This window comes from Cupressus sempervirens, chromosome 9 (genome assembly GCF_028749045.1).
Source record: "Cupressus sempervirens isolate cs-2001-9-10 chromosome 9, ASM2874904v1, whole genome shotgun sequence".
Taxonomy (NCBI): domain Eukaryota; kingdom Viridiplantae; phylum Streptophyta; class Pinopsida; order Cupressales; family Cupressaceae; genus Cupressus; species Cupressus sempervirens.
In genome coordinates this window covers 693,828,583-693,841,050 of record NC_143126.1, presented here as the reverse complement: position 1 = coordinate 693,841,050, position 12,468 = coordinate 693,828,583, and the positions used below count along the sequence as shown (strand labels likewise).

Sequence of the window (12,468 nt, the reverse complement as noted above, 5' to 3'; positions counted from 1 at the left end):
AACTACAATCTCGTGTACCCTTTTTCATATTCATTTCCTGCAAAGTTTGAATGCGGTATTATTTCTTAAGTCGACAGTTATTAAATTAGTGATAATCCTCATAAAGAAGACATTGTTTCAAGTTATGCTTGTTAGTCATCATGTAACGCTTGTTGGATGGCTTTCCATGGTCATTAATCATGCGACTATTTTATGTTCTGTGTATTATCTTTATTGAACAAGAGACTGTTTCCTCTAGCCGCAGGAGCAAGGAGATGAGTTGGATAAAATCACGTAAGGCTATCTGTGTTCTGAATCCAATTATTTTCCTAACACTTTACCAGACGGCGTCCTGTCTTATTCATTATGTTTTTGAAAGAATAAATAACCATAAGATTTTCCCAGTAACGGATATGTAAGATGGAAATAAAATAAAATCCATGGATCAACAATCATGCCAGTGTTATCACCATTAATTACAATACTTGTTTCGCTCCATATAAATTCTGTAGAAGTTTCTTTGTTTCTCATGATGGCTGCATAAAAATTTAAGTATTGAATAGCAAGTTATAAAGCAGAATGTAGATTCCATATTAGAATATAGAATTTGTATCAGAACTTTGTTTAATAAGGAGATCATATCAATAAAAGCTTATACAAAAGTATTTCCCATCTACCTCTGAGATAATGGATAGTACTCTCAAGAAGAACTAGTAAATAGGTTACAAAGCAAAAAAAAATTTTGCTAAGCTTTAGACCCACACTACAATGACTATGAATATAAATGTTTCTGTACTCTTATGAAAGACCAGTATTATGAATCTTTTGTTGAAACCAAGGAAAATTTAGTATAGATCCATAATCATTATGCCAAAGGATATAAGAATTAAACAATCAATCCTGAAATCTTTAAAGAACATAATCGTGTAACCACAGAGAGTGAAATGTTGGATGCATATAATCTTCTTATAATCTTCTTAGAACCAATTGTTTTGAGAATTTTGAATACTTGGAACTCACCCGGCTATGTAGCCAAAAAGATGGGTGATGAGGTGTGAGAAAGGAATCATCAATAATATGAACTAGTATCAGTTATGACATTTCAATATTTATCATTTAATATGAACTAATTAATAGCTCATGTAATGCCCCGCCCGGAGATCCTTGGAAACAAGGATTCAAATCAAGCCAAGATATTTTTTTTTTTTTTACAAGTATGAATGCACATGACAACATCATACAAGGATCACAACGATCGCAACGGAAGACTTCAACACAATCCCGGCAACCAACGAATCTCCGAACGCCACTACCCAACTGACACACCCAAACAAAAGCCAACAACCACCACAACAAGATGAGGGCACAAGAAATGACCACTCATCAACAAAACACCAAGCTGGGGTAATATGTAGAATCTCGAAATTTGGCTAAGCCTGAAATCCTGAAGCCTTGAAAATTGGCTAAGTCTGGATTTCTGAAGCCCTGAAATTTCCTAGAATCCATAACTTATCTCTGAGAGGTCTGAAACCTATCTCAAACGATTTGTCGCATATATTAAAATATATCTTAAGTATAAGAACTTATACTTAAACGATATATTTTAAACCCCGAAGGACTACAACAGAAACCCAAAAACTGAATTTCAAAAGAAACCTCCTGAATTCAAAATGCAACAACATAGGCTCGAAGAACGCCCAAAAGGGTATCCAAAACCACTCTCAAAAAGATCGGATCACGAAGAAAAGTGCCCGCTGATGGTACGCGCAGGTTTTTCACAAAAACCGTGCGACACTTTTCACTAAAGGAGGGCGACACTTCTCCCTTACTGCGTGCGACACTTCTCAAGAAGGCGTGCGATACTGGAAAAGTATCACGCGACATTTCTCATGAAGCCGTGCGACACTCTTCCAATGTCATACGGCATTTCTCCAGTAATGCGTGCGACACTTTATAGTATCGTACGACATTCTTTCTATGGGCGTGCGATACTTTATCAGTGTCGCACAATGCCGAACAAATGTCGCCCATAGAAAGTAAAAACACTTCCAGAACTCAAAAACGGAGAAAAACCAACAAAAGAACCTCCACACCGGGGAGTACCGGATCCACAAAGGCTCGAGGAATGAACACTCGAGTGCAAGAACAACACAAAATGAAGAACACCAAACCATCTAAACTACAGCAGCAAAGACACACTGAAAATAAGCATTGCAGAGAACAAAAGCAACATCACAATGTACATAAACACATCTCAGGAACAAAACAACCAAACTAAGTACGCGGTTCCTTCCAACCGTCAATAGCATCATAAGACCATCGTGGGTCCTAGCCATCCCCCGCGCGTAACATCCCAAGCCACCGACCAGATCGTCAGTACTGTCGTAATAGGGACGTCACTACTAAAAACATGCACAATAACAGCATAAGAAAATCTAACATGCTAGTGATAATGCATAAGATAATCCTACAGTAGATAACATCACCTATCACATGCTAAACAACAGTAAGCAACAGATATACTACTAAATCAAATAACATCATCTAATCATATGCTAAACATCATGATAAGGGAATGCACCAAATAAAATAACATCATCTAAACATGATATACAAGAATCCCAATGAAAGCATAAATCACAAGAAAGCATACTCCGAAACCCGAAGTACCAAGTGAAGACATCCAGCAACGATCGCACTAGGACAAAAGATCGTTTCTGTACACCAATCCCTAGCAGTGGTGAAGGTAGCTACGCCTCCCAACCACGTGGCACCCATAGGTCCACACCCGCCGTGCTGATGGAGATAATGATCCAACCATAAACACACATAAAACACAACATCCATGGCTAACACTCACGCCAGACAGTATGATGGCTGCAACCAAGAACCTAAGACAATGCAAGGAGTATAGGTCCTGGTCAGACACTCAAAAGGCTACTAAGTAGGGGCTGACATCATGGAGAGTCGCTTGGCATCTAAAAGCCCAAGCTAGTATAGGCAGCTACTCTTCTCAACAGAAGGCGCACAACGTAGGGCAGCAACTCTTCTCCACGGAAGGCGCACAACCCCGGGCAACAACTCTTCTCGATGGAAGGCACACAACCCACACATGTTATTAAGTTATCACTTAATCAAAGCTCCTCTCAGCCATACCCGTGGCGTCATGATCGCCTGGCTGTGAGATAGAAGCCCCCTCCATATGCTACCCTACCCTACCCATGCTCATCCTACGACAAGTGCCCGTGGGCATGCATACTCCCATCCCAACACCAATGATCATAACTTCCGGCAAATCCACGGAAAATCGAGCCTCGCAAGTCACCCAACAAATGTACGCGTACATACTCGTGTGTGGCGCACCACCATCACGAAGATCATAACACAAGGATAGGAATGAGAACACAATGCAAAGGAAACACCCGACTGAAAGCAACACGGGAAGGGCGGATTCTACAAGAATCCCAAAGCCAATAAAACCATACATCATGAAATCACTCAACCGGCCTCAATCCGAGAGTATGGATTCTACACGAATCCCAATGATGTAACAAGACCAAACATCGTGAACTCACTCAACCGGCCTCAATCCGAGAGTATGGATTCTACACGAATCCTAGCGTTCACGAAACAAAAGCAAAGGTCCAACAAAAAACATAACAAAGTAAAATCACTCAACCGAACACGTCGGGAGTACGGATACAACACGCATCCCAATGCAACATAAAAGTGCAAAAGTGGTCTGACTGATATCCAAACGGATCATCAAGGTCCACAATCCACATTGTGCCAAGAAAACCCGAGAAAACAGGGTGGCACGCAAAACGAGGTAAAAACCCCAAAATTTGGAAAATTACAAAATTAAAACCCATTTGGCCTTTGGGTTCGAAAACCCCAAAAATCCAAAAATAAATGAAATCGAACACCGTATGCAAAAACGGCCAGCATAACGACGTAAAATTCCAAACCCTCATCCCAAAAAACAGGGAAATGTTCATACCCGCCCAACCGGGTAGAACTAGCATACAGAAACGGAGGGGAACACTAGTTCTCAGCCTCCAAACAAACGACTACCAAAAACAGAAGCAGAAACGGAGCAGAAACAATAAAACAGGAAAGCCCTACCTCACAACCAAAAGGGCAAAACGAGAATCTGAACCATAAAATAAATATCCCGCAGAAGTAGCTGAAAATCGCGGCAATCCAAGGTTTCCCCGAGCTGGATCCAACGAGCCCAACCTCGCGACGATCCCACGCCCGTAGCTCCCACAACGAACAAAACAGTAAATCCTCATGAAGAGGATTTTGTGTTTTACTCTCCAACTTTCCAATTTGAAAGTGAGAAGTGAGGAATTAAATTCCTTTTTGGATACTTATTCACTTTTCGGGTGAATAATCAATTAGGGCATTTAACCAGCCAATCCAGTTAAACCCCGAATCGACCCAAACAAAAACAGCCTATTCCTATAAATAGGAATTCATCTATGGCAAAGCTGCCAGAAATTAAAATAAAACAATCAAAAAGCCCGAAAACCCAAAAACACATAAATCTCCTTAATAACTTTCGCGACAATGCGAACCTCTAAATGCACAGACACGCTTACTGGTCTAATCACATAATGCAAATGAGTTCGGATTTAATAATCACCGAAAGGTTTAAATTAAACATTTAATTAAGGATACGTCGACCATACAAAGACGACATTGGTAAAATATGAATGGTTGAATCACTAACTCCATGTGCCACTGCCAGGGATATAAATCCTGCACACTAAACAACACGATCAAGTGCAATTGCATATAATAACATAGCCAAAGCAATAAATGCATTAAATCACCTAATTTAAACATTTATTTAATTATATTAAAATAATCTATTTACATCACTCACGTTCGCATAAAGCATAACAACGCAGGAATGAAGTAAATAACCATAGCATTAAATCCATCACACAACATAATAAGAGATATGTCCAAATACCAGATAACATCACAAAACACACTGTCATCTCAAAATGGCATCATCATGCAATATGATTAACTGAACAGCATAGTAGTCTAAAATCCATGATACTGGAATCAAAGTGTAGCATCTGACCCTCGGGTCCTCTCAAATGTAAACATAACATGAGTAACAAATATCTCTCTAATCAGAAATATAACAAGGTAAATGCCTCAGCACATAACCCAATAAATCAACATGGACAATCCATTTCTAATCATTAATGCATTTAATAAAGATTGACTACTCTGCATTAAAAAGGCATTTAAAACACATAAGCAAACACAGTCAAAAACATGACTAACCACTGCTACAGGAACCTAGTCCAGTGTAGCATGGTAAAAGAACATAGTGAAATCTCTGCACACATCTCAGGGTAATCACGGAACAACCTCATGATACCACATCGCTCCTGGTAACCACTGGCACAAACCTCAGTGAACCAAAAATCACATCATAATCTCAAAGATCAGTCAAAAGCATAATCAACGCAACTGATAAAGAAACATAAATCCAAACACCTCAACGGTGTAGACCACTCAGGGTCACAATCATGATCCATCACAAAAAAAGATCAGCAAGGTTGCATCCATCAGGACGACTTACAAAAGTCAAATGGGAGAGGCACTACAGCTCATGCAAATTCCTGTTATGGTGATCTCCTACTGCCAAGTTGTATGGCGTGTTATATATCATGATGCCCAATGGATGGTAAGATGTCCCCTGTCAATTCCGGGTAGGGAGGGCCTTTCTCAGCAAAGATCGTGTGGGGATATTTGTGGTCCAAGGTTGGGTGGTTAAGCCCCTGACAATGTTTCACCTCTCTCAAGATGTTGGATATGCGTCAGACAGAGATAAGCTATGCAATCAACTGTTATCGGAAACAGGTATTATCATTTTTAATTATGAGGAGGTAAGATTAAATTAAGTCAATTTATTGTTATCGTAATTTTACACCTAGATGCAAGATATAGAATCGTGGATTGTTTTTCATTTATATGGATATCAAATAAAGTATATTTCTAACCTTGAGTTACTGTCATAGTTAGGCAATCGAAAGGAAAGAAATTTGAAGCCCTATTTGAATCCGTCGACGCCGAAGCCCTAGTTTAAATCCGTCGTCGCGGAAGCCCTACTTTAAATCCATCGTCATGGAAGCCCTAAATTGAATTCGTGGTAGCGGAAGCCCTAAGTGGTAAAACAGCATCAGAAGCCCTAAATGAACCGATGGTAATTGATGCCCTAATTGATACAATGGTTTGTGATGCCCTAATTTTAATTTTAGTGATATTTAATTGTAATCATCATTTGATTTTGAGATAGTGGTGTTTAGATGATAGTCGTCATTTGAAATTATTATAAAGTATTTGTGGACTATTCCAGATGGTTGCAAAAGCATCCTTGGTTTGATTTTCGGTCTCAGTTTTCCGAGGTATGTGATATTCAATTTCTGTAGTAATTTCATCTGATGGTATTTCAAGTTTTTAGTTAAGAAATTTTGTTTAACTAATTTTAACGGTAAATCTTATTCACATGAACATGAATGATATAACTAATTTCCTATGAAAATTGAAAATTTGAAATTATAACTGTATTCTTTGAGTAAGATAGATGCTAATTCAGAACTAGGAAATTGGGATGTTACAGAGTTTGAAGTGATTCATATATGGTATGTTTTACTGTTCCTTTGGCCTATTCTATAATAGAATGGACAGAGCTTGGTTACCTTCTCTTTATCCGGCTTCCTTAGCTGCTTGAATCTTTAGCCCTCAGTAATTTACGAGTTTGCACCCTATTGATCAATGGTTCATTCACAACACCTGTGTGTGAAGAAATTCAAGGCTACTCTTACACACAGCATTTTGAGGTGGAGGTCTATCGATCAAATTTACTGAAGCAACATGCAATGGTCGTCTTGGACTTCACAAAAGCATTGAAGCAAACGATGAAGCTATCATCCTCGATTGTCTGGGAATCAGATTCATTACTCTTTTTTTCCATATTCTTACATATCCATGGACTTGGTGCCTTCTCACTTCTCATCGATTATGTTTTGGGCTCTCCGATTCATATTTTGGAAGTTCGTCCATTTATTACTTGCTCTTCGTGCAAGTAATTAAAGCCTTTTAGCGTGCTCTGGACAAGTTTCATGAGGAGACGAAGAACAACATGTTAAGATTTCAAAATCTTCTGTTGCATTATAAGGAAATATCTCTCATATTTTGTTCCTTTTTGTAACGTTAATTTACTGTAACTGCCAACGGTGATTAAAATTCCTCATGATTTTGTGATTGTCGTCTCTTGACATTTCCATGTGTTAGATATCATTTCGAGGATCATTTGGAAGAAAACTCTTGATTGAAGAAATTTATCTGAGATGATTTTTTGTGATCCCAAGAAACGACAACTATCAATGGATTACAAGGAAATACGTGTCCTAGATTGTGTGTAGATCGAGAACCAACAATTGTCAAAGATCAAACTAGGAGTTTTTGGTAACGGTTTTTTGGATGGAAGCTTTCGTGTCCGGAGCATTAGACAATGTCTTAACCATCATGTTAACTTGATGAGAAATCATAAGGGGTACGTCTTTGCTCAGATTTTCTAGAGACATTTGCATGGATCAAACTTTCTGAACTTAGCTGTAATTATCAACGACATCATGGATTGAACTCTAGAGAAATATCTGATGGTGACAATAAGGAAACTAGATCTCTTTGAGCCTATTCTAGGAGAAAAGATTTGTTCGTGTAAAGGGATTTTCCTTCAACATCGATTCTCTCTCTCCTTGTCAGTATCATTTGTTAGTCTTCAAGAGAAATCACACATTTTCTTCGTCGAAATTATGATGCCCGTCTCCTTGTTCAGATGATGGATAAGTTTTTATATCACATGACTTTGCTATATTTTAATTTTGTTGTGGTTTTTGCATTAAATACTGAGTATTTTTTGCTAGAGATGCTTTGAGCTTAATTATATTAATTCTTCTCAACTTCTGGAAGTTCACATATTTCTATACGTCTTCAGACAGATAGATGTGTTCGTATCTGCGGATAGAATATTTAGATTGTTAAGATTTATGCCAAAGTGCCTTATGGAGATAACAATTCAAGATCCTCTTGTTCTGCTGGCAGCCTGCTTGTTATATTCAAGAAGCAATGTTTGTAGCAAGATGTCTACAACAATTGGTTTGTCACCAACTTAAGTATTTAGTGATATTTGACTTTTGGCATATCACTAGGAATAATGTTTTGATTTCAAAATTGATCTATATAATTTTACTAACACCTCTCCTGATTACAGGATAAGCAATGAGAAGAAAATGTCAACGTCAGATGGAGGATACTATCACAATATTATTGCATTGATCAAAGAAGTTATCGATTGATCTATATGATAAGTTGATGTAAATTTAATCTCTTTCCTGTGTGCATTAATAACCACTCTTGGTTACACCCTGCAACCAGATGCAATAAGTTGAGGACGTTGATTCAAAGGGAGAGGGACGAAGAAGGTCTTAGCTCTAGAGGAAGCTTTCATCTACATGTGATGATCAAATTTGTGAATCCCCATCATTTTTATACATGTTAATATTTTGTATAGTAGATTTTGAGACTCTTGATGGAAACGAATCTTAGTTGCGATTGCATTTCTTGCTGATCATGAGTTCTTATTGATTATAGTTATAAGGTTAACCTAATAACTCTTTCACTTTTTGAGTGAACATCATGTTGAGAGAGTCCATGATGACATCACATTGAGAGATTTTTTGATGGGAGTTGGAAGTCATGTTGAGAGAGTCCGTGATTAAATGGTCGTTGTAAACCTTACTAACTTGTCATGTTGAGAGATTTCATGACAGCATCACGTTGAGGGGGTCCATGATGACAACTGATAGTGATTCTTGCAGGTTTGTCATGTTGAGAGATTCCATGACAACATCATGTTGAGTGAGTCAATGATGAAAGTTGAATGTTATTTTTTGTAGGTTTTTCATGTTGAGTGATTCCATGAACATGAGTAATTGTTACAGATTTTCATGTTGAGTAATTCCATGAATTTTATAGGATTTTATCATTGACATTTTGGTTGCAGCTTTGATTTTATTACTGTTTAGCTAAAGATCTCTATCTAGCTAAGAGGGCGTGTTGAAGATTTTAGATGTGATAAAGATCTTTGGACGTTATTGTCATTATGGTCACCTTCAGCTGAAGAGGACATTTATGATTAAACTGTAATATTAAATGTAACAACATGTGTCATTCGACATGTGTTGAGGCATGAGAATACGTAAGGAGTTATATTTTGGAAAACTCAAGAGACCTTCAGTTGTAATGTGAAGAGTCTCTCTACGAGTTATATATATCGCATCAAGCGAAAGACATTGTACACTTGAATTTATCATCAATAAAATGGTTTTTGTCATGTGGCTGGGTTTTTCCCTTCATTCTAGAAGAGTTTTCCCAGGATAATCATGTGTATTTCTTGTATCTTTTGGGTCTTATTGCTTTTATCTCTATTTCCAGGTTAAATGCAACATTTTCAAGTAAAATTCAATACATGGAGAGAATTCAAAACCAACAAATTGGTTACTTCTTAAATCAAATGCATGCATTAAGAATAATATAAAGTGAATTTGTTGACAATCTTAAGATTGTGACAGCGTGAACTTGTTGACAATCTTAAGATTGTGACAGCGTGAACTTCAAAATATAGCTACCATTACAACGAATAGTATATAAAATTATCTTCTACTTCTAAGATCAAATGTATTCACTAAGGATAACAATTGAATGGATTTATCGGTGTTCCGCTATTAACTTTTAATAGTCAAAATTCAACCATTCATGTAAAGAATACCAATCCAGAATACAAATTGCCAATTACATACTTGTAATGATCAAATATATTTAATAGGAATAAAACTGAATGCATATTTTGCAGTTTTTATATGAATTACAACACTAACCTTCAAAATGCAGGAAAATGCAGGAATTATTGCTTTGAAAACCTCTATGGAACACACAGATCATTTTTTACTCGCTTCAGATTCAAATGTATGCATTAAGAATATATTTGAGTGAATTATATGATACAACTCAAATAAAAATAATAATATCATATTCTTAAATATGTGGCCACTGTCAGTAAAATTCATTAACAGACTACCAAATTACCAGTTTACTTCTACTGGCAAATGTATGTATTAAGAATGAAATTGACGAAGTTTTCCACCATTCTTACACAAATAATAATCTCAATTATGCAGCAATAATCTATGTTACCAGATTCGCACATCTGGCATATGATCAGGTTCCGGGTCCAGATTTGCAGACTGCAGGCAGGTTCCAGATTTGACCCTGTGGATTCATCCAGATTCGTGTCTCACAAATCCATGCAGACCTGGGAGAATCCAACACCAATCCACGCGAATCCAGGATAATCCGACACACATCCCCAAGGACTCGCAGGCCAAACATGGAATAAGTACACACGAATCCATATATATATAATGCACATACATACATACATACACACACACATATATAAGCACAAATCATAATGGGAAAAAAATCACAAATCCACAAATACGATTCTCATACCCGAACCCATCCCCAAATCCAAATCAGCAACTTAGGCAATAATTGTAGTCCAAATGAGTGCAGAACAAAGAAATCGCCATTGGACACATTTTATGATTTTTGTTGCAGTTCTTGCAATGATCTTCCACCAAATGCAAATATTGTTACAGTAAATAACCAGGAAGGAGCACAGCAATTGGGGTTCAGCAGATCATTATAGTTAAAATGAACCATTATTGTACAGGATATAAATACAGACCACAGATACTGACGTTTCATTGCGTATAAGGTTGAATGTGTGTATTTAGAACTTTAAAGAAATCAAGTAATTTTTTTTAACATATTTACAATAATAATGCCATTGATCTTTGTTATATATCAAATGCAGTAAGCATAAGTAGGAATAGAATATGGGCTTTCAAAGTGTAGCTTACTGTTCAAACACCAAAACACATCATAAATTGCTACCGTTGGATAAAAGACTGCACCCAGCACATTAGAAGCACCATATCCCTGTTGACGAGGCCAGAGGCTTCAACTGAAGCAACAATCTTTGATCGTGGCATCTAAGTTTATGGTTGCCTTAAAAAAGAGGATAATTTACCACATTTTAGAAAATCTATGCTATTCGAACACAAAGAGTTCAGTAAAAATCACTGCACACTACATAACTTTAGTTGCTTCTACGATTGACTGGAACTTAACAATAGCGAGCGTATTTTTAGCCTCTTTCTACAAGAATATAATAGACTTCAAAATGTAATCACAGTCGCCGTAAAATTGAGTGCAGAGGACAGAAATCACAGTTTACAATTCACTGACCTCTGTGGTCCAATGCATACATTCAGAACAAGCCGTTGGTGAATATTTGGTCCACTTTGCAATAATAACAGCAATAAACATCAAACTCGCTTATCATTGAAGTTCAGTGCAGACAACAAAAACCGGAATGTGGTGGCATTCGTAGTTGCAACTAAGCACGGTGAAAATTTTCCCGCTCACTCGAGAACATTGAACCAAAAAGAACAAAAATGTCGATATACAACCATTGTGCACAAAACATAAAATATGAAAATATTGTGGTAGTTACCATTTAGCAGCGGCGTAAAGGCCTCGATCTCTCAGCTGTCGAATGGCTTCGCGGAGTTCTACTCGACAGCCCTCTTTGCTAGTCATCTTTCGAATTCTTTGGTTGCAGAGCACCAAAACCTAACCAGACAGTGAAGGCTACTTTGTAGTTTTCCCTCCTCCGAACTTGCACATTGAGTTCGAACATGCGTTTATTTCATTTTCAAACTCGTATTTTATGATGGACAGAAACGACTTTTCATTTGCTCTAACAAAACTAATCTTCCAAATCTACTTGGGCAATGGATGAGTTGTTCGTGTAAACTTTAATGGCGTGTAAGAAATCATAATTCATTTATTTTTCCAGTCTTGTATTTTGAATTTCACTTGTTAGTGATTACTAATTAAGAGTGTGTGTTAGTGTGAAATGGGTATATCAAACACGTATGGAAGGTCATTTGGCAAGTAATAAAAAAATGATGTTTGCTCGAGTAACAAAGGTCGTAATGGAGAAATTGTGTTAGTCAAACTAGAACAAAACTTTTAAATAACAAAGATAGGGTTATGTTAAATTTATACTAGAGAAAAGAGAGAGGGAGTAAAGAGATTAAGATTAAAAAGATGTGGAAAAAGAGAGAGATGGATGAAGGAAGATGTGTGAATAGATACATATAGATATAGAAGTCTAAAAAGAGGAAGATGGAGAGATGGAGAGAGAAGTGTGTAGGGATAGATGCACAGCGAATAAGATAGAGGTAGAGATGAAAATAAAAAGACAAATAAAGAGAGAAGAATAAATGGATTGGGGAGTAAAAGAGAGACATGTTGAGAGAAAAA

General features: G+C 37.1%; 1 protein-coding gene across 3 annotated transcripts in view; it reads right to left on the bottom strand.

The window, feature by feature from the left end:
- APC8 (anaphase-promoting complex subunit 8) overlaps positions 1–12,004 on the bottom strand; it is an 80,250-nt gene extending 68,246 nt beyond the window's left edge. The window contains exon 1 of one of the 3 annotated variants that reach the window (XM_089801702.1): positions 11,654–12,004. In XM_089801702.1, coding sequence (XP_089657828.1) covers positions 11,654–11,739 — 86 coding nt within the window. In that variant the 5' untranslated portion in view covers positions 11,740–12,004. Of the gene's footprint in view, positions 1–10,266; positions 10,548–11,653 lie in introns of those variants that run through there. The other 2 variants (XM_089801703.1, XM_089801705.1) reach the window with 2 other exon arrangements.
- Between the last annotated feature and the right edge of the window lie 464 nt (positions 12,005–12,468).